General features: G+C 40.2%; 2 protein-coding genes across 2 annotated transcripts; one reads left to right on the plus strand and one right to left on the minus strand.

Moving 5' to 3' along the window:
• Positions 1-2,598: 2,598 nt before the first annotated feature.
• On the plus strand, positions 2,599-5,996 carry LOC149835747 (expansin-A13-like). The gene is made up of 3 exons (XM_090010645.1): positions 2,599-2,808; positions 2,970-3,285; positions 5,558-5,996. The coding sequence occupies exons 1-3, from the start codon at positions 2,661-2,663 to the stop codon at positions 5,865-5,867; spliced, it is 774 nt and encodes a 257-aa protein (XP_089866771.1). The 5' UTR covers positions 2,599-2,660; the 3' UTR covers positions 5,868-5,996.
• Positions 5,997-20,132: 14,136 nt separating this feature from the next.
• On the minus strand, positions 20,133-21,966 carry LOC149835748 (Pmr5/Cas1p GDSL/SGNH-like acyl-esterase family protein). Its single transcript, XM_090010646.1, has one exon. It carries the CDS (start codon positions 21,640-21,642, stop codon positions 20,548-20,550), a length of 1,095 nt encoding a protein of 364 aa, XP_089866772.1. The 5' UTR covers positions 21,643-21,966; the 3' UTR covers positions 20,133-20,547.
• Positions 21,967-23,080: the final 1,114 nt, after the last annotated feature.

Consider the following 23,080-nt stretch of genomic DNA (forward strand, 5'->3'; position numbering starts at 1 on the left):
CATTTTATGGGCAGGTGATGTATAGGTGATACACTCTGCGATGACACGATGGCGCGATGAGTTCAAGATAGAGTTCTTTCCCTGACGTTTTGCTCCTGAGGACATGTTGGTAAATTTGGTATAAAGTGTATTTCAAAATTTTTCTTTTTATTAAACCTTGAGTTACTAAAACTGTTTTAGTAAACTTCTTCTTGGTTTCAACAAACAAATTCTAAATCATTGAAATTGCATTTTAAAACCCTTTGATTTCAATAGTTGTGCAGAATTCGGTAAAGGAAAGTTTACGCGGTAATGCGCTCAAGGTCCATCGACTTGTTGTTTTAAAAATATCATTTTCCGCTGAAGTACTATTTAGACTCTGATAATTGTATGATTTCAAAGCTTTCTAAACTATTCTAAAAGTTACAAGTCCTGGATTTTTGGGGCGTTACAATAGAGGTGGTCCAACATGACAAGTCATGTGAATCATCTATGGATCAAGTTTTTAAACATAAATGAATTTCGAAAACGATAAGACATGATGAATCATTTTTAGATCAAGTTTCTAACCATGAAGGTTTAAAAAATAATAAGACATGGTTAATAATTTTTTAATCAATTTTTTAACCCTGAATGAGTTCCAAAACATGATAAGACATGATGAATCATTCATAAATCAAGTTTCTAACCATGAATGAGTTTAAAAAACGATAAAATACAGTGAATTGTTTATGAATTAAGTTTTTTTTATCATAAATGAGTTTAAAAAATGATAAGACATGGTGAATCATTTGTAAATCAAGTTTCTAACCATGAATGAGTTTCAAAAAATGATAAGACATGATGAATGATTTATGAATTAAGTCTTTAACCATGAAGGATTTTCGAAAGTGATAAAACACAATGCATAATGCATAAACAAGGTTTTTAACCATGAATGTACTAAAACAATGATATGATACAAGAGTAATATATGAACAAGGCTTTCAAAATGATAAAGCAATAAAAAACAATATACCAACCACGTGTCTAGCATGAAACATGGATCGAAATGATGAAACACCAAAACCGATACACTAAATTCTAATGCGACTATAAACAAGCCAGTCCGTCCCAACCCAAACTGTATAAAGTTTCATACCTAGTAAGTCAATCCTGATCCAAATCAATATGGATCGAGACATGGATCTTCTGAGAACATCCAAACCGGACCAAATCAAACCAATAAGTATTCATATGCGAAAAACAATCTTACAACCTCTTCTGTTAAGAATTGGGACATGCAGGTGGGGATGCAACCAGGTCAAATCTTGGTTGACGGCAGTGGCGAAGCTAGGATTCATGTGAGGTGGGGGCAAACAAGGGTGTAGCAAAAAAAAAAAACTAGGTGTGATAGCCGGGGGTTCGGGGGCAGCGCCCCCGATTTTTTTTTTTTTGAGATAAAATAAAAAATGGCAACAATTATTAATAAAAAACTATTTCATATGTTCAAATCAAACTATTTGCTGCAGTCAGGGCTGGGCTTTTAATTTTTTTTTTTTAACTGTTTCGGGAGGCAGGACTGGGCTCTGGTTGACGGGATACTAGGTCTGAACTTTAATGAGTGGGTTTGGTGCATGCAGATTTGGATCTGACTCATAACACATGGTAAAATTCTGGATCTGGATATGATCCAACCCTCTTTGACACTGGATCTACAAAAATGTATGAAACGTTTACAAAATTGGTCAGGTCAGACCCTATTCACTTATGCAGTTCTGAACTAGATCCGGTTGAACCCGACATTACTTGGTCTGAATCCAACCCATTTATTAAATGGATCTCCTTTTAATGGACCATATCTGCCTGCATTACTTCTGGTTAGTTATGAATCGGATAAAGATCTACCCACTTGCACCCTATATGTAGGGTCAGACCCAGGACCTACATGCGCTATCTAATGGCAAGTACTCAGAAACAGACTGGTAATATGGGCTTAGGGTCGGGTCAGGGTCTGCCTTTTGGGATATTAGGGCTGCAAATGGATTCTATACAGGCCCATCCTGCCTTATCCAAATATGAGTCCCACTTCTGTGCACTTAATCTGAATCCGAATTTGAACCTTAAAAAGTGCCAATGATGTAAAATTTAATCCAGAATGGAACTGTATGTGGTAAAATTTAATCCAGAATGGAACTGTATGTGGTAATATTGAACCCAGTAAAAAAATATACAAAACATGCACCTTGCTGGTGAAAAGTGTAATCGGATTTGATTTTGATCAGAATCTGAACTAGATCTGACTTAAAATACTGTTTTGAATCCGATCTGAAAATCAGAAAGTGTTCTGATTAGGCAAATCCGAGACCGACCAGAGTGCACATTCGGATCTTCAAGGATCTGAATCTAAAATTAATGTGCGGAATTCGGATCTGATATCCGACCGCAGCCGACCCGTTTGCATCCCTACTTTAGGCAATTTTGCAGGCAACAACCAAAACGGTGTTAAGGGCGGTTCGGTTCCCGATACCTTTGCCCTAAAAGCAAGGATAATTCCGTAATTTTGTCCCAAGAGAAAAAGAATAAAGCGAAAAAAGAAGAAGCTAAAAGAGGAAAACCCACTCTCTCTTGTGTGCTGTCTGCCCTTCACTCAGATCTAACACACACACACAGAGAGAGAGAGAGAGAGAGAGAGAGAGAGAATGCCCTTATCCCTTCTCCTCCTCTTCCTTTTGCTCTTCTTCCCACCTCCATCTTCCCATCTCGTCTCCTCTCTCCCCTCCGACATGGACGAATGGAAGTACGCACGTGCGACGTACTACGCGGCCAACGACCCCCTCGACACCCTAGGTAGAGAGCGTTCTCTCACTCTCTCTCTATAGAGATTAAAGGATTGGGTTTTTTTTCCTGTGGGAAACGGAGTTGCTGATTTTTTAACCCTCTTTGCTTGTTGATTGTGTGTGTGGAAATGGATTTTTTGTGGTACTGTTGTGGGATTAATGAATGATCAGAAGGGGCATGTGGGTATGGGGATCTGACGAAGAACGGGTACGGGTTGAGCACGTCGGCCCTGAGTGGGGCTCTGTTCGGGAAGGGGGAAGGGTGCGGGGGTTGCTACGAGGTGAGGTGCGTGGAGGATCTGAAGTGGTGCATCCCTGGGACGTCCATCATCGTGACGGCCACCAACTTCTGCCCGCCCAACTACGCCCTGCCCGTCGATTCCGGCGGCTGGTGCAACCCCCCCAACAAGCACTTCGTCATGCCCATCGCTGCCTTTGAGAAGATCGCCATCTGGAAGGCCGGAAACATACCCGTCATCTACCGGAGGTAAGCAACAATCCATCAGCGAACAAGAAGAAAGAACAACTCTCTCTCTCTCTCTCTTTAATTTTCTTTTACCTTCTTTTGTCGTTTAATTTTTGAAGTAGGATGAATTGTGGTGATTTTCGAGCGGTTATTTTGGATTCACGAGATTACCCTTCGTTGTTGAGTATATCGACATGACTTTTGTTTAAAAAACGCGTTATTGAGTCGTTATTTTCAGTGTTATGTTCATGCGTATAAACATTAGTATAAGCGAATTGGTTAAGCTCTTTTATCCATCTGTTTTTCACTTTTTCTTTCCCTTTTTATCCTTTTTCTTTAATTTTCAGAATTTGGTATACTGATGGATGCTTTTTTTTGCTAAATTTGGTGAAAATGAACTTATCGAATTTCGCTCCCTTGCGTGCCGCTGCATTCTGAGGGCATTTTTTGTCATTTAATTTATTTGGTATTTTGAAACTTTGGGGCATCATTTTGGATTTTGGAATTGCCGCTGGTTTTTCTTTGACCAGTGTTGTTAAAATGGGGTTTCAATTGATTCTTGCAACTAGTAGGGGTATGTATGCCTAACCCCAGCTTGCTAATTCGAAAAAAAAGGGCGATGAAATCGCTTTCAATCATATTTGGTTGTTTTTTAATTGGATCATTTCGCAAATTAAATTTTTATTCAATTTTAAATTTTTTATATATTTTTAAAAACATTTAAATGAATCGATTCAGGGTAAAATCGGCCCGATTCAACAAATAATCAGTCCGATTCCAACCGCTGTCCCTGTGCGCCCTGTACCGACTCGAAAATGTGCCGATTCGGTTGATTTGTACAACATTGTCTTTGACCCACTTACTCATTGGAATCTGATAATGCAAGTGGGTGTTCATTTACGTTGGATGCCATCATCGTGCGGGCCGTTGATCACGAGAATCTGGTGGACCTTGCTGTCGTGAGGACCATTATTGCCTTCTTCCCAATGTGGGTCCCAGTGTTGATCTTTGGAACTGCAATGTGGGGCCCATCCGAGATACTAGTACTACCGCTCCTGTCACGAGTCACGACTCATGTCTCTCGTACGCATAATTCAAGGATTTGGATATAAGAAAGAGGTCACAACACATTCATGTTTTGGAATATGGTTTGAAACTCATTAAATTCATCAGGTTTAGTCTTAAGATTTTGTTAAGCTCATAACCTGAACAAAGCTGGTTTAATGTTGGAACCTAATTATGAAACATTAAATCACAAGTTAAACCTTGAGTTCAGCTTCAGAGTTTGTTAAAATCCACCTCTTTAAAAAAGTGGCTTTGCATTAAGTTTTCCATATGACTTGTTAGTGGTAAATAGTAATAGTTATTTTTATACTTGCAGTTGTTTAAATTAATTATGAAATTATGTTGATTAAATGCAGCTGTTAATTCAAAAAGGATTTTTTATTAATTTTCTCTTTTAAATGGTGATTGTGTCATTGTGGTCCTTCTCGAGACTAAACTTCTGTCATATTGGGATTGGACATCACACACAGTTGCTAGCTAAACAACAACAACATAAAGACTGAGATGACACTTTGTGTTTGTTTTATCACATTAAAAGTGTCAAGGCTGTACTGGCTCTTGTTTGTTATCCCTTTTCTTTATTTGCTTGTTAAGTTTGATTTGTTGTGATTAGTATCGCCACCAAAATTGTGATTGTGATGTTTGTGAATCCACACGGGACCTACCTTAGTTTAATCACATAGACCATTAATAAGCATGTTCTAATCAATGTCGACTGAGGTCGGTCATTTGCTTTTATCAATCCAACTTATTATGATTTTCGAATATATATATATTTTTTTTTCATAATCAGGAAAAACCACTAAGCTCATTGGTGTAAAAACTCTGGGTCTCCCTTGCCCACCAGGGAGAGGTAGTGCACCCGATTCTACCTTTTAACATGTGATGCACACTCATAGATTTTGAACTTATGATGTCCCTTCAACTCGGTCACTTTCATGAGTCTCCCCTGCCAGATGAGGTAAACCCTTGTCAGCAATTTTCAAGGTTGAGGGGGAATATCTTCAGTTCATGTCCTTCACCAATCAGCATACTCAAGATACCTAACAAGAAAATAAGTTAAATTATTTAGGTGCATTGTGTGTGTGTGTGTGTAAAAGAAGACTTTATACTGTCTTTGACAAAATTTAATATGACCAAAGTGCCCTTTGACTAAAAGCCTGCGTTGATTTTCCTAGTATGCGCTTATGTGATACGTGATTTGTGTGACATTGTATGGCGCATACAGGATCAAGTGTGTGAAGGCAGGCGGGATTCGGTTCACTGTGAACGGATTCGGATACTTCTACTCGGCCCTCATAACCAATGTCGCGGGTGCCGGAGATGTGGTCGCCGTGAAGATAAAGGGGTCAAACACAGGATGGTTACCCATGGGAAGGAATTGGGGGCAAAACTGGCATTGCAACGCGGACCTCAAGCATCAGGCACTCTCTTTTGAGGTCACCACCAGTGATGGGAGGACGCTCACTTCTTACAATGTTGCACCACCGGCTTGGGAGTTTGGTCAGACGTTCGAAGGGAAGCAGTTCCCTTCATGAGAGTCTTCGCTTGTGCGTTTTTGGCCGTCGGGTTATAGGGTTGTGGGGAAGGAAGATAAAAGGGGAAAAGGTTGATTGCTTGTACTAACATGTTATGGATGTTGAGTAATGAATATGAAATGGATGCCTTTATACTTGTGCCTACTTCAAGTTCTCTTTTTTTTTTTTTTTATGGGTTTTTTTTGAAAAATAGTCCCCGCCTTATTGATGATTTGCAAAAATGGTCCCTGCCTTTTGCAATCTTGCAAATCAGTCACAGCCTTTTGCACCGTCTGTGCAAAATAGTCCTGTTTAAGTTGGCGTCAAGTTAACCATGATTGCACATTGACAATAGTCATATGTCACAAAAAAATGTGTTCTGCTTGATACTCTCTATTGTTGCAAACCTGCATACCCATAGCTCGCCATTGCCGATTAAGCACGTATAAGAGCCACGGCTTCAGCTACAGGGAAAGCACATGTGCAAGGCTGAACCTGCACATGCCACATGCATATGATGCACGGCCAGTGCGCATGCATCGGGCACATGCGAGTGATGCACAAGCGATGCGCACGGCACACAAGCAATGCGTGCATGGCACGTGATCGCGCAGCACAAAAGAGCGCGGTGGCATGCACGCAACACGCACCGCTGGAAACCATGCGTGCAGGGCATGACTCAACACAGAGTGAAGTGGCAAAGCGAAGATGGCGCGCTCTGATTGGAGAGTTAACAGAAACCAACTTTGACCGGCCACATCAGCTTGAGTTGACTAAGAAAAGAGCCATCACTGTGTAACTTGGTTGAGCCTATAAATACGACCTCAAGCATTCATTTTGCATTCTTTGAATCATTGTATCTTGGACTCTTGAAAATAAATTTAGAATTAGCTTAGTTTAGACTTGAGGGATAGTTTTAGAATAGGCCTCTTACGAGGAATTGGCCTTTTGAGATGAGTTCTCTCTTCTCTTGAGGATTTCACCTGTTCTCCTTTCTCATCTCTTCCATCAATTTCTTCTTCTATCTTCCTCCTGGTTCAGATATGAATTCATGCACTTGCAGGAATTCCAGATTTATTCTAAGGCTTAGATCGATTGTGCAGAGACTGCAGAACATTAACTCTGCAGATCATAATTGCAGAACTGCTGGAGCTCTTGATTCGATTCAAGACATTGATTTTACGTTGTAGATATTGTAAGTCATGCAGTATACTATAGATAATCATGTTAGATGGGCAACAACAGGATCAATGGTCGATTTACTCAGGTTCATGGTTATGGCTATGGATTTACTTCCTTTAGCAACGTCTCCAGTTGCAAATTTCTGCAATTCACTTTAGAACATTGGAGCAGAAGTACATGATCATCTTTACAATTAGATCCATGTGAATTCAAGTGTTGAATTGCTGATCGAGGTTCATCATTGCTGGATTCTACTGCAGATCATTTGAACTGCAATTTGGAGTTCTAATCGTTCAGATCAAGTTCATCTAGTTCTTACTAGAAATAAGGCTTCTTGGACGTCTTTCTTGTTCTAAAATTTATTTCGGTCAGTTGATAGCTCTTCAGCTAAAAATAATTGCATATTCAAATTTCTCATGTCAAGGGCTATCAAATCGAGTACTTATATGCCAAAAACGGAGTTGAATTCACTTCCGAAAATGATTTCGACGTTCAGCCTGTCTTTGACGCGCGATTATCATTTGACCAGATTCTTGAAGCTATTTCCTGGTGAATCGTACATGCATTTTTGACGATTATTTAGTTTCTACCGGCAACTCATATATGAGGAAACTTCATGATGGCTTGCACTTGGTCAATTGAGGACTTTCAATTTTGAGGACCGTCCACGCATACACACTGTGCAGGGACTCTTCAAGTTTGCGCAGGAGCTTAACTGCACTTGAATTGCTCATGGACAAGCATTCAAGGCCTAACACAACATAGATCTTGGGAGTTGTAAGGTCAGACCGCAACATTTGGTGTCAGACCAGTATGTCAACGATATCAACGTCGAAAAGATTGCGAAAAAGAATTGTTCTAGTTCACACTTCGATCTGATCAAGTGCTGAAACTGGAAGCTTCAACGTTGAGCGAGCAACGGCTGCCATGGCGTCACTCATCAGCACACCTGTAGATGATTGCAGCTACCGCAGGAGCGTTGAGCTCAGTCCATGGATCGTAGAATTGATTCAGACGCATCCAAGAGCCCTAACCGAGCTCTTGATCATCTTCACACAGCATTTGACAGATAAGTGCATCGACAAGCTCAGGCAACTTTTGTATTTTGGTCATTCACAAGTTAAAAAACTGCGGTGTGTGCGCTTGTGACAGGACTGAACTAACCGTGTGTGCATCAGCCACACCTCTGCGCACATTCTTGTTAAAACACATCAAACTAAATGCTGCTCAAGTGGGGAGGTGATTCTGTCCCAGACATTACGCCGCAGTTTAATCTCAACGACCGCACTCCTGTGCACCCACAGCCTTCGCATAGCATCTGTGCGACCGCACTGCACCTACTAGCACTGCCTGCATACGCGATAAGGCACCGCCGTCTGTGTCTGTGCCAACACTTGGCCATGCTAAGCGCTGATGGAGTTTGCATGCCTGCTCGTCGCACAACAATGTGCGCATATCCTTGCCGCAAGGCCATGTGTACGCCAACAGTCACCCATGTCTGCATTGATTGACGATGACTACACGTCTGTGTATAGCCAATGACCATCTGCGCACAGCATGCAACCCACGTACGTAGCCTGCGCACAACAAGCGCACTGCCCACAGCCCGTGCACAACACACAGCCAGCGCACATCGCTTGTGTGCACACAAGCATTGCGCCTACGATTACCGAGTGACCTTGTGCCTGTTGCCACATAGTCACAACCCGTGCACAGTCTATAGACTGCGCACAACTAGCAACCGTGCACGGGCCGCAGCCTGCGCACACCTGTGTGCACACTTACATTGCAACTGCTGAGTATTTCATCGATTGGCTGCCGTGTGTGGAACCCTCCTTATGTGTGTTTGTCAGCAATGTGTTTCAATTAAGGGTGAGGCAACATTGAACCTTGTGCGACGAAGCAACATCGCAACCATTGGCATTAGCGCAGAGTCTGTGCACAACAGTGTGTGCCCCTGTGCATTCGTAAATAAGGAGAAACAGTAAAAAGGTGTTCAGCAACTGAGGTGAGTCCCAACTTTTGGTGCAACATTACTTCAACTGTCCGTGCACTACTTGTGTATAGACTGCGAACAACAATGGTTTGTACTACATCAAAGGAAATTACCCAGGGCAATTGTTAAAGTGGTGACATACTCGTAAGTAGCCTAGATCAAACCTAAAACCATGAAGGTTAGTGACCTCGAGTGAATTTTTATTTGGTTGAGTAGTGACATGATGTTTATTGGGATTGATATATATATGAACATAATCAAAACCCATCTTCAACAAGAATAAATGCAACAATTACAAGAGGAGAACAATTTTATGATGCAATCGAAAAAGAGCTAGCTAGAGAGACAAGACTGCAAGTCATCGACAGTCTAAGAGATCTCCAAGAAGTTGTAGAGAACATTCTGAGATGTTTAATTGGCTTACAATATTATGGATACAAACCATTCTAGTTTATGTTCCACGATGACAGGTTTCATGTGATTGATGCATGGGACAATTATGCAGCATCCTGTATAGACAAAACAACTGTCAATGATGGTTGGAAAAAATCTATGCTAGATTCGGAAATGCAGTTGAATGAAGGTGGACAGAGAATGGTGCACAACTATGACACTAAATCTGTGCATAACAGTGGTACAATTTTGTGCACAAAATGGGAGGCCAAGCATCAGTTGAAAGTGGACACCGTTGTGTGCAGCTGTAATAAGTTTCAGAGCACAACCAAGAATGAGAGAAAGTTTACCCCTATCAAATGTTGCAATAAGTGTACATCGCTACCAAGTTGTGAAGGTGACTCAAAAGAAGTTAATGAAGCTAATGATAAACCTCAATATGGTGACAATAACCATGGAAATGAGCAAGTAGTAGGGTATACGATGGGTTTCAATGCTCAACCGGATGTTGCGAGTAGAGGTTAAACTACTAGCATGAGCACAAATGAGAATACTGTGTCAGAAGAGAATTGTAATCATCAGATACTTTCTTCATAGGTCAAGGACCTCAACCAAATTTATGGCAGCAACTTCCCACTCAGTAGCACTTGGAAGATGAGAAGCAGCCTGTGAAAGCCATAAGGCAGCTGATAATCACACATAGTGGAAAAGTGAAGGAGCAAAATTATGAAAAGGATAATTTGGTTAGAGATAAAACTAAGGCTAGTAGAGATGAATCAGTTGTGGTATTGGAGACTAAAATTAAAATAGAAAAAATAGAGAGAATGAATATGGATGATCAACAGTATGATGCATCAACATGGGAATTTCTTGCAGATCATGTTTCGACAACATCAAGAGCTCATTCTAGTGTCGCAGAAATTCAGAATATAGGTCGGGATGAATACCATGGAATGCAAAAGCATAAGACAATGCAAAACTGAGTGTTTGATCCCAGAGTAGCGAAGGAGACTTTGTGCCAATAGGTGATAGTAGTGAAGAACTACTACCTAAGTATCATCCTGCTGATAAGAAAGTGCAGTGGGTACTATTCCCTTGCAGTGAAAGGTTCGAAAATAAACAGGTCTGTACAGTTCCAGCTCTTTCCAAATAGAGAATAAAATGTGAGCCACAGTGGGCCCATAACTCACAAGAGTTTGAAAATTCTTGAGGACAAAACTCGGCTGAGAGTGGTGGATTATTGCAAACCGCACTACGGACCCATTGCTTGCCATTGTCGATCAAGCACGAGCAAGAGCCACGGATTCAGCTACAGGGAAAGCACATGTGCAAGGTCGAACCTGCACATGTCACATGCATATGGTGCATTACCAGGGCACACGCACATGGCGCAGCCACCAAGCGCATGCGAGTGATGCACAAGCAATGCGGGCACACATGCACGATGCACAAGCAATGCACGCGCACACACACAGCACACAAGCAATGGGTGCACATGCGGGCGGCACACGAGCGCGCAACGCACAAAAGTGCGGTGTCATGCACGTGACACATACCACTGGTGACCACCCGCGCAGGGCATGACTCAACACAAGTGAAGGAGAGGGTGGTGTATGTTCGCCCCCGATGATTCACTGAATCCCACGTCTGTGTTCGGGGCTTTGAATGAGCACCACGTATACAAGAACATGGGGCTCGTATTCCCGTGTATGTTGACATAACTTTGCATCGGACTCTGGTGTTGTTGCAAAGACTTAAGTACCCTTTCTTGCTATTCTTCTCATAAAGTGATGGTTTGAGAAAATGACAAAAATGCCCTTCATTCAAAAAAGAAAAAACAAACAGTTCAAAAAAAGGATAAACATGTCCTCCATCCAGAAAGTCGAGGATGATGTTGACTCTTCAAAGTCTTCTTCTTTTTCTGTTCAAAAAAAGGACAAACATGTCTTCTTCTTTCTCCGTAAAACACTGTAAAACCCCCTCTCTCTCTAGAGAAGAAATCAAGGGAAACAAAGAGTTCTTCCTGGAGAAGGCCATGAACATCAACCCTCTCACTCTCTCTCCCTTCTCTCTCTACTTCTGTGCACATCCAACAGACGATCCTACATTGCTCCATCGTCATCTTCTTCTTCTTCCTTCTTCGTAAAACACTGTAAAACCCTCTCTTTCTCTAGAGAAGAAATCAAGGGAGGTAAAGGGTTCCTCCTGGAGAAAGCCATGAACACCAACCCTCTCACTCTCTCTCCCTTCTCTCTTTACTTATGTGTCTGATTTAGAGTTTTTGCCCTTACAGGAGGGGGGTCCGGGGGCTCCCCCCCCGGCGCGGATCCCGCTGCGCGGTCAGCGGGCGGGGGTCCAGAGGGGGCCGCCCCTGGCGGGGGGCTCGGGGGGCAGCGCCCTCCGGACCAAATTTTTTTTGGGCCTTCCAACAATGATTTGTAGTATTATCGGGCTTTCCTACAGCAATTTGTAGTATTTTCGGGTCTCCAACAAAACACTATAGTGATTTGCAGAAGACACTATAAATCGCTATAGCGATTTGCGTAAGACACTACAAATCGCAAATCGCTATAGCGATTTGTAGTGTCTTCCGTGAATCGCTATAGCGATTTGTTATAGCGATTTGCGGAAGACACTACAAATCGCAAATCGCTATAGCGATTTGTAGTATCTTCCGTGAATCGCTATAGCGATTTGTAGATTCTTTCGCAAATCGCTATAGCGATTTGTAGTGTTTCCGCAAATCGCTATAGCGATTTGTAATGTTATTCAGTAAGCAAATCGTTGTAAATCACTACCCGAATTAGGACCAACTTGTCAGGGCCATATCTCCCTAACCAGAGATCATGTTCCAAATCCGTAAAAAGTGGGGTCTTCGTTATTGAGTCTAGTTTATTTCTGTAAATTTTCAGCAAATTTTATTGTCAATTCATTCCCCATTTTAACTTCAACGATACATTACAACCACAATCATCAAAAGAAAGATTGCCCAAGCTAAGAGTCACCGTTCTCGCCCTCCTCCTCGACAGCAACCCAGTCGGTGCAGTCGCGCTGAGGATGGCCAGCAGAAGCTCCACCACGTCGTCTTCCTCTCCCTAGCGAGGAGGTCTCAGCAGAGCCGTCGTTCCGTTGACGGGTGTTCATCTCGTTCTGGTGACGGGTGTTCTACGAAATGTAAATCCCCCCTCCTGTAAGGGCAAAAGGCCATGAACACGCTGGGAGGAGCCCTCAGACCTCCCTTCTGTAAGGGTAAAAGCTCTGAATCAGACTCCATAACTCTTCAAGTTGAATGATGCTACCCACACTGGTGATGCTACCCACGCTGGGAGGAGCCCCCAGACCCTCTTCCTGTGCAGGTCAGTCGGTGCTTGATGGAGCAATGTATGATCTTCTAATGGATGTGCACAGAAGCAGAAATAGAAGGGAGAGAGAGAGAGTAAGAGGGTTGATGTTCATGGCCTCCTCCAGGGGAGATTTCTTTCTCGGATAATCCTGCAGTGCAGAGACTGGGTCTTAAATAATCATCTTCGGGGCACTTAAGTCTTTACAACCACTCATTTTCAAGAACCGTCATTTTTTTTGCACCAATGGAGGAGAGGGTACTTAAGTCTTTGCAATCGCATCAAACTCCAACGCTAATTAATGCTGACAAACATGGGGATACGAGACGCACATGCTTACATACGTGGTGCTCTTTGGGACCCCCGATCATGAGATGTAGCTAACTGCCCTGTTCGGGGGGGGGGGGGGGGGGGACATATAACCTGCTTTGCAAGTGAAGTGGCAAAGCGGAGATGGCGTGCTATGATTGGAGAGTTAGCATGAGCTAACTTTGACTACCCACATCAGTCTGAGTTGACTAAGAAAAGAGCCTTCACTGTGTAACCTGGCTGGGCCTATAAATATGACCTCAAGCCTTCATTTTGCATTCATTGAATCATTGTATCTTGGACTCTTGAAAATAAATTTAGAATTAGCTTAGTTTAGACTTGAGGGTTAATTTTAGAATAGACCTCGTATGAGGAATTGGCCTTTTGAGATGAGTTCGCTCTTCTCTTGAGGATTTCACACGTTCCCCTTTCTCATCTCTTCTATCGATTTCTTCTTCTATCTTCCTCCTAGTTCATATCTAAATTCATGCACCTGCAGGAATTCTAGATTTGTTCTAAGGCTTAGATCGATTGTACAAAGACTGCAAAACATGTTTAACTCTGCAGATCATACTTGCAGAACTGTTGGAGCTCTTGATTTGATTAAGGCATTGATTTTACATTGTAGATGCTGTAAGTCATGCATTATACTGTAAATCATTATGTTAGATGAGCAACAACATGATCAATGGCTGATGTACCCAAGTTCATGCATTTTACTATGGATTCACTTCCTTTAGCAACGTCTACAGCTGCAAATCTCTGCAATTCACTTTAGAACATTGGAGCAAAAGTACATGATCATCTTTACAGTTTGATACATGCGAATTCAAGTGTTGAATTGCTGATCAAGGTACATCATTGCTGGATTCTACTGCAGATCATCTAAACTGCATCCTTACCACGACAATTCGGAGTTCTAATCGTTTAGATCAAGTTCATCTAGTGCTTACTAGAAATAAGGCTTCTTGAACAACATCTTTCTTGTTCCAAAATTTATTTCGGCCAGTTGATAGCTCTTCAACTAAAAATAATTGCATATTTAAATTTCTCAGGTGGAGCGCTATCAAATCGAGTACTTATGTGCCAAAAAAAAAGCTGAATTCACTTCCGAAAATGACTTTGAAGTTCAACCTGTCTTTGACACGCGATTATCGTTTGACCGGATTCTTGAAGCTATTTCCCGATGAACCGTACATGCATTTTCGATGATCGTTTAGTTATTGCCAATAACTCATATACGAAGAAACTTCGTGATGGCTTATACTTGGCCAATTGAGGACTTTCAATTTTGAGGACTCTCCACACACACACACTATGCAGGGACGGTTCAGGTTTGCATAGGAGCTTAACTGCACTTGAACTGCTCATGGACAAGCATTCAAAGCGTAACACGACATAGATCCTGAGAGTTGTGAGGTCAGTCAGCAACACTATTGCACCCTCTTTCTTGTTGAAAATTTCTACATGATCAATATGACAACTATTGTAAGATATCAGAATAGTGGTTCACACATTAGTTCTCAAGTGACTCATATATAAGACTAGAATATGACAACTGAAAAAATGAGAATTAATGTGTGAACTGGGATTTTCATAGATTTTTTTGTCCTTTTCTCTTGAATCTAACCGTACGGATGTGATCTACATGCTTGATTTTATAAGAATCGCTCTTGAATCATCCTATTTTGATGTATAGACGAGTTTTTTAAGGCTTTAAAATCAATGACTCATAATCTTCATAAATATTCAAGCATTCAAAATCACATTTTTTTTAATAAAAAAAAACACTATCCAATGGTGGATTCTTAGCAAATTCACCATGCCAAGCACATCCACATGGTTGGATTTGCAAAAAAAGTATTGAAAATGCCCATATTTTAAGTTTTCATATTCTAGCTCTCATATTTCATTTCTCATATTCTAGTAACTCTCTCTCTCTCTCTCTCTCTCTCTCTATATATATATATATATATATATATATATATATATATATATATAAAGGTGCTTCCTGAGAAACTTTAGATTTTCAAATTTCTTAATTTTTTTTTTGTTGATCGGACCCTATAGATATGATTTAAAAGCATTATTTAGTAGAAAACAAGTTTTGGATCATGTGATTATAGCATGCATGTATATTTTTTTAATACCTTTAAAAATCAATGGCTCACAATGTATCAAAATTTTATAACTTAAAAAATCCTATTTTTATGTCCAAAACACATGATCCAAAGCATGATTCCTATCAAATAAGCTATGTTGAGCACATCCATAAGGTTTAATTGAGAAGATAAACCTACAACCATGATTTCTAGTACGTGGGAGTAGGTACACCAGGGGGAGCACCTAGCATTACTCTCTCTCTCTATAATACCGGGTGTGTTTCCCGATAGGCATTTAGCAGCGCTTCAAAAAAAATCTCCATAATACTGGGTGTGTTCCCCGCACTTTTTAGCATTTTTTGCGTGCTGACAGTCCATCATGCGCACATGTTTTTAGTTTAAGCCCCTATGGATTAAGCAGCTACCACTTTTCATATATATATATATATATATATATATATATATATATATATATATATATATATATATATATATATATATATATATATATGTGGAGAGAGAGAGAGAGTATTTTTCTTGTCAACCGTATCATCGGGTGCGCTGGGTATCGAACGCTTGTCAAATGCGCTCAGTGCGTCTGTTGTATTTTTTTCTTTTTGCACGATTTTGTGCTTTAGCGGTGGTCGCGCTGGGCGGAACCCAGGGCTCTAAAAGGCCCTTTGCAAAAAAAAAATGGTTTTCCGCCGCTGGTCACGGACTAGATTATGGACTTGGCATGGACTATTGTTTTTCAATGTTTTATTACATATTTTGTGATTCAAAACCCACACGTGATCTTAATAGTTTATTTAGTTGAGAATATATCTTAAAAAAAAAAACAATTCTGCATTTTTGAAGCACATAAACCTTTTTGTCGCCTGAGTGTTATTGGTAGATGGCCGAGTTGTTCTGAGGCGCCAGATTAAGGTTCTGGTTAGAAAGGGCGTGGGTTTAATTCCCTCTCTCTACCAATCGAGCTTTTTATTTTCTCTTTTTGGCTGTTCCAGTTTTCATTTTTAAAAGGCTGTTCCAAGCATGGCAAATGCCTACGCGCATGCTTTGGCCTTTGGGCAAGTTCGTCAAGAAGACAACCCAAACGACAATTTTCATATTGTTGGAGCATGTTGCAACTTGCCAGTTTGCATAGTGCGGTGCATGGGATTCTGGTCGATTTTTAGGGTAGACATGAAGGTAACACGAAAGATAGAGGTAAAAGTATCTTCGCATATAGACCCAAGGGGTTTCGCGTAGTGGGATGGGGCCTAGACCGTTTGACGGGCAATCTAGGTTCAAATCTCATGGGCGTCACCCCCCTGTGTAAGCCGAAGCTTGGCGACTCCCTGAGGACAAGGGGTAAGCCCTTGGAGTTTTATGCCGACATGAACAACAACTATTAGTAAAGCAGGCTGATCCAATGCGGCTAGGTCTTTGCGCCTAGGGCAGTTTCTCCCAGTAAAAACAAAAGTGTCTTAACATAAGGCTGTGTTTGTAACTGCATCGAGGTTTTTTTTTTCAAGCATTCTAGTGAGTCAAGATATGTCCATCTGCGATCCCTATATAACAATTTCTACTTTTTTGAAGGGCATTGGTGAAATATCTGTGTGCAACCTGAATAAGGTTGGAAAAAATAGACGAGTGGCTTGACTCGTATTCAGCTTGTAAAGAGCATGTCCAACTTGTGAAATAGGCTTAGCGAACCAAACACAAACAACGAGTGTTCATCTTGTCTGCGCTTATAAGCTTGTTAATTAGTAATAATTATATTTTATGAATGTTTTATATCACCTAGTGTAGATGGTTGGAGTGTTTAGCTTGCAAGCAACACATTTAGAGGACAAATACTATTGTTTACAGCTTTGAAACAATGCATTTATTTTGTAAATGATCCAATTTGAGCTTACTCAAAAGGTTTAGAGTACCACCTCTATGGATCGTAATTTGAGCTTGATCACATGTATCGAAAGTAATCCACCTGAAATGCGGTTCATGACAGAGTTTCCGTCTTGGCATAGGGTCTTCGAACCAGGAGAGCTATCCTTCAATTCGACTTTGACTATCACAAAGTAAATAGATGCTGCCATAATGGAGAAAGTGAACCAAACAAATCCAATTTTGTAGCCATGTCAGGTTCTCAAACTCTCAGCAAACGCCACTGCTGGCTATCCCAATCCTTAAACCAAAAACAGTGATCTTTTCGCTAGTGCACCTTCCTGTCACTAGTGAGATTCGAACCTGAGACCCCTCAGTTATGATAGTGTGACTCGACCATCCAGCTATCGCTTGACCCCTGCTTGGCGCACTGCCTTACCAACATCAAAAGCCTGTTTGATTCATCGAAATGGAAAACAGATTCAGCTGAGTTTAAACACAACTCAGTTCTGATAGCGTGACTCAGGCTTACCAACATCAAAAGCCTGTTTGATGCATCGAAATGGAAAGCAGATCCAGCTGAGTTTAAATTCAATTATGAACCACAGCATTAACATTCCTAGTATGAGGAGAGGGCGTTCTTGGCTAATAGTTGAGAATGCCTTCCCTTTTTGTTTGTAGGATATGGGTCTCATATTTCATGTAATTATCAAAAGCAAACTCCTAAAACCATTAAAGATAGCACAGACCCATCTTACAATAATGTGATCATACTTCATTTTGTTGGACATTTATAATATTATTGTTTCTTTGGTTCATTATTCTAGGACACTTTTTTTTTAAAGGGTGAATAATTTTTTTTTGAAAGGCATTATTCTAGGACACTTGAGCTGATACTTGAGTGGGTTTAATTGATTATTTTAGTTCAATTTTCAGTGGCACTTATGCATTTATTGTTAATTTTGGGGCAATTTATTTTTTTACATTACATTTTATCCAGCTCTATTCTACATAAACTCCTTGCTAATAAGATTTCCTGTTACATCATATTTTATTCCAAACACAGCAAGGAATCAGGAGTTGAAAGACTGAATCCTTGAAGGATTCTCTTGTGCTTCCAAACAATAGTGGGAGTCAACAACTCCCTTCAAAACCATTTCCCTTGAAATCCAGTATTTTTAATTCACATAACTCCTTGCAAATCCTTCTGTCCTCCCAAATAGAGATTAAATAAGAGTATTTGCAATTATCAATTAACACACACACACACACACATTTATTATTTTTTATTAATATTCAATGAGCATTCTTACAATTGTATATTGTGCCCACATGCATGTGTGTACACTTATTAATTATGTTATTGTTAAATGAGAACTCTTTCAATTGTAAATTACGCCCACGTACACAAACAAGTGCATGCACACATGAGATAAAGATAAGAATACACACATACATGGCCAATATAGGATTTTCCACTGCTGGGCAGCATGGTGTAAACATATGAATTACACATATATGAAGGAAATTAACTACAATTAGCTACAAAAAGGGTAATCAGATGAAGGACAATAAGCACATCAAAAGAAGAAAAAAGGATAACTGGAATGAGTTTAAACAAGAAATCTGAAAATAAAAACCAGTATAGTTATGAAAAGAAAAGAAAAATTAATGATTTTCTGAAATGATAAAAAAATCAAAACAGATCAAGCAACATTTTAAGTAGATAAAAGAAAAACCTAAATAAAGAAGTGTATGTCAAGAAATAGAACAGAGACAAGGTTTGTGTCATGAAAGAATCACCATGAAGGAAAATCTAAGATGGTGAAATTACAAATTTTTCTAAAGAGAACAAAACAAATACAATTCTTATGGGCTAAACATCATAAACCCCACCCAAGCCCACAAAACCTGAAGGGGAACGTCAGATTCAAAATTCCAGTAAACTTAGACCAGTGGTCAATCATTCAGATCTGCAGAAATGCAATTACAAAAATCACAGTTAAAATTCTAGTTGTATCGTCAACTATGGTTTCAAGTCTAAGAGAAATTGAGACAATTGTTTGCTACCCTTCTTTCCCAAATGAGGAGAAAAAAAAAAGATTGGTTCAAAGGAAAATGCCATATTAGAGTTTTATCAGAAATTTGCTTGTCTAGGCAGGGATCCAGTATTTTCTGATCCTTAAGTGAAGAATTGCAAAAGAATTTTTCAACAAAGAATTCATTAAAAAAATAAGAACAAGCAGCTAATGTCAGTGATGGCCCAAAATTGCATTCTGTGCAATGGAAAATGTGAAAGAAAGAAAGACTTACGTAACACTATAGCCACTTATATAGAAAATGGAAACAGAAATGTCCCTTCAATAGGGTCTTGAGTAGCAACTAGAAACTCATACAATAAAAACTACAGCATGCTAACATAGGAACTCAAACTGACAAGGAATCCATGAGTGCAAAGGCATTGAGCTATTTTGGAGAACAAGCTAAACCAAGCATCTGAAAGAAAGCTGATGGATGTTGATTTCATCACTTGACAAAAAGTTGTGAAGGTCACCATGTGAAACTTTTTATGATTTAAGGGAAAAAATTAAAAGCAAATTCGATTACCCAAAGCATTGTGATGTAAACAATTTAAGGTAGTGCCAACAGAATGCGTTCCACAGTTTTTATTATATATAAAAGATCTATCGATAGCAAATCAAAGCTAAGTCACACATATCCAAAAGATTCACGTGCTCCAGTGGAAAGCCTTTTCTATGTAGATGAACCTAAAAGCAAAGCATTGAAACTTTAAAAACCCACATCCAAGATGCCTTAACCATTCCTGAAGAATAAAAATGAACAAATTATCCCAATATGCAAAGCAACTCATCCATCACACAGACTTGGAAAACTATAATGAAAATATTGACAAGATTAAATATCTCACCTTTGTTTGAATATCATGTAAGAACCGAAAGACATGCTTACTCTAGGCTAATATCATTAGCAGGTGAAAAAACAATTCCAGCGAAATAACAATTATAAACTCACAGTCAGATCTAGCCAGGTCTAACATTAAAAGAAATTGTAAAATGTTTCAAAATGGTGTATTCAAGCAAGTAATTTTATCTCCAACTAGCGATAAGGTCACTTATTGGAGGATGTAGATATCACTCGTAAAGTTACATCTCTCTCTGATCATTGAACACTAAGTTATTTCCTTGGGAACCCACATGCCTCTAAAGTACAGTTGGCACTTCCAGTGAATCGAAATGCATGACCAACAATCAATCTTCGGTTACAAAATAATGATTAGTTACAAAATAAGCTATTTCCTAATGATGTTGATAAGAAAAAATTGTTGATTGATTTGGTTTAAAAGAATAGAAAAGGCTGCTTCTTGAAATAACTAGGTACGCAACTTTATTGATCATTGGTTCCGTTGGTATCTCTTTCATCACCCCCAAGTGCAAAGGCTGTTGGCCATTCATCTAGTTGAAAGGAGAGGAGAAAAGAAAAAGGAATCCTCATGCACTTTGCTGGGATTGAATCATCAATGTGTTCAACATGATCTGTCCAGCTGCTTCATAAACAGCTCCGTTGTAGTGCATCCCATCAGCTGTACATCCTGGCCCACAATTCCGAGTCAATGATCCAATATCCAACAGCATAAGCGGACCTCCTGATTGATTCAAAAGCCTACTCTGGAGAACCTCTCTGTTATAGTCCTCACATACCCTGTCAGTCATCTTCTCCCTCTTTTCCTCCGTATTCAACATGGAATTGATCAATGTTGGCATACCCAGCCAAAACATGTGAGGCGATTTCACAGACACGGATCCAGAAATCGGCCCATCACTTCCAAATTCAGGAGTAAACGGCAAAAGGGAAGCCAGCGATCTTCTAAACCTTCCCAACGAAAGACCATAATCTGAAGAATTTGTGTAGTGCAGCATATGCCACAGACCAGACCCCATTACTAAAACATCCGGATATTGATGGTTGATCTCAAATTCTTTCAAAACATGAGTTAAATTCGATACATATGGTGCCCAAACAAAATCTACCTTCATACCATGCTCCTCGATGACCAACTCGTAATCACTATGACGTTTAAAGAGATTGCCCTCAATCTCACTGGTAGATTTCACCATCAACCTGAGCAATGACAGGACAAACAACCGAGCTTCTGAATCACCAGAGACAACAATCCACGACCCATTAAGAAGTTCCAGAGCATCCAATCCACCCAATTTCAGAAACCCACACCGAATAACAGAGTTCGATCTAGACCAAGCCCATGAAGGAGCCCAATTCGATGAATTGGGCAATAATTCAAGAACACCACCATCCTGGGCATTCTCGTACCCAAGATTCCAATCGATCTCATGAAGAAAGGAAACACAAGAATCTCTACTTTCCACAGCCAACGAGAACGACGAAACGATATCTGAAACAGAAGGGAAGTATGGGGTGAGATGAACACTTACAGCAAGGGCGATGAACAGCGCACAGCTGAAGAAGAGCAGCCTGTTTCGGCTAAGATGCCAACCAGCCATCCCCATGGGAACGAAGACAACCAGACAAGCAGCTAGGATGCCAATCTGAAGGGCACCCACCATCTCTATTTTAGGGTAATCAGATGCTGTAAATGGAAGCAAAGATCATCTTTTATGGATTGACATGGAGGGAATAACCAAGTTTTTTTTTATAGAATTGGGATAAACCAATGCCATAAATTGAATCCCAAAAATGGAATTGGGCTCATCAATCATCGCAAGAAAAATCACATTTGTCAGAGAAAGAAACCCAAGTCCCAAACTGAATGGGATTTCACAAAAGCATGGAAACACAGATCAACTAGGAAAGAATTCCCAATTTGAGAGAGAGAGAGAGAGAGCAATACAAGATGGGAATTAGTTGGGGAGAAAGAGTTTTCCTTTCAGAAAAAGGGCTTATTTGAAGTCGAACTCTGCATCTCTCTGACAAAGATAAATTCACCTGCATGCCAACGCATTCTGCTATCGTTCAGCACCTAACGTGTGAGTAGCTACCAATTTGCCTATATTAGTGTGGTAGCTGCTCACACGTTAGGTGCTAAATGAGCGTGCGGGTTTTTCAGTTTTTTTTTTTTATTATTTATAAATTCTGACGCTATTGATCTAATTTATGTAAAGCGTTCAATTTCGTTGTATGAAAAAGTTTTTACAAGGTTAGAAAATTCAAAATTTTAGAGTTTCTAAATATCATTTTTTTCATTAAAAAAACTCATTTATCTCATATTATTTAGCACCTAACGTATGAGCAGCTACCAATTTCTCTCAATATATAGAGAGAGAAATAAAGGATGAGAATCAGTCGGGGAGGAGTTTTCCTTCAGAACAAGGATCTACTTTGAAACCGAATTTTATTACTCCATGGAACCATGCAGACAAACAGATAAATTTCACCACATATGTGAAATGAACTATATCTAGAGAGAGAGAGAGAGAGAAGGTCGGCTTATTTACTATATGGTGAAGGAAGAAGTGGTTAAAATCGTAGAGGAAAAACTAGCAGTAAGAGTGAGGACGTACGGGATTGTCCCGTCTGGTAGGGAGTCAGCGTCATCCTTCCTTGTCCTCGACCACCCAACCAAAGACAAGACCCGACTTGAAAACAGCACCGCACCAGCAAACTGATAGGTACGCAATGGTCGGGCTTTACCTACTGTTGGACCCATCGAAACAGATCCAATTTGGCAATTACTGTGGGTCTATGGAAGATCCAAGTCCAATTAGGATCTGGGTCTGGGCCAGTGTTTGTAAAGGAGAATGGAGTTAGATCCCAATCCAACAAAAACTCAATGCACGTGTGTTCTTTTAGAGAGAGAGATATGGTTTTACAATTAACAGGCTCTTTATTATTTGGACAAGACCTGGGTATACCTGACCCGATGGGACATAGATAGGTTTAGACAGATTCGGCTCATTGGCAGCCTTACGCCCATTTGGGTCAGACTATGGACACAGCAGCAGATCTAACATATCTGGGAGAGGCAATTTCTTAAGTTTTTTCCTT

This window comes from Nuphar pumila, chromosome 6 (genome assembly GCF_984573655.1).
Source record: "Nuphar pumila chromosome 6, dmNupPumi1.hap1.1, whole genome shotgun sequence".
Taxonomy (NCBI): Eukaryota; Viridiplantae; Streptophyta; class Magnoliopsida; order Nymphaeales; family Nymphaeaceae; genus Nuphar; species Nuphar pumila.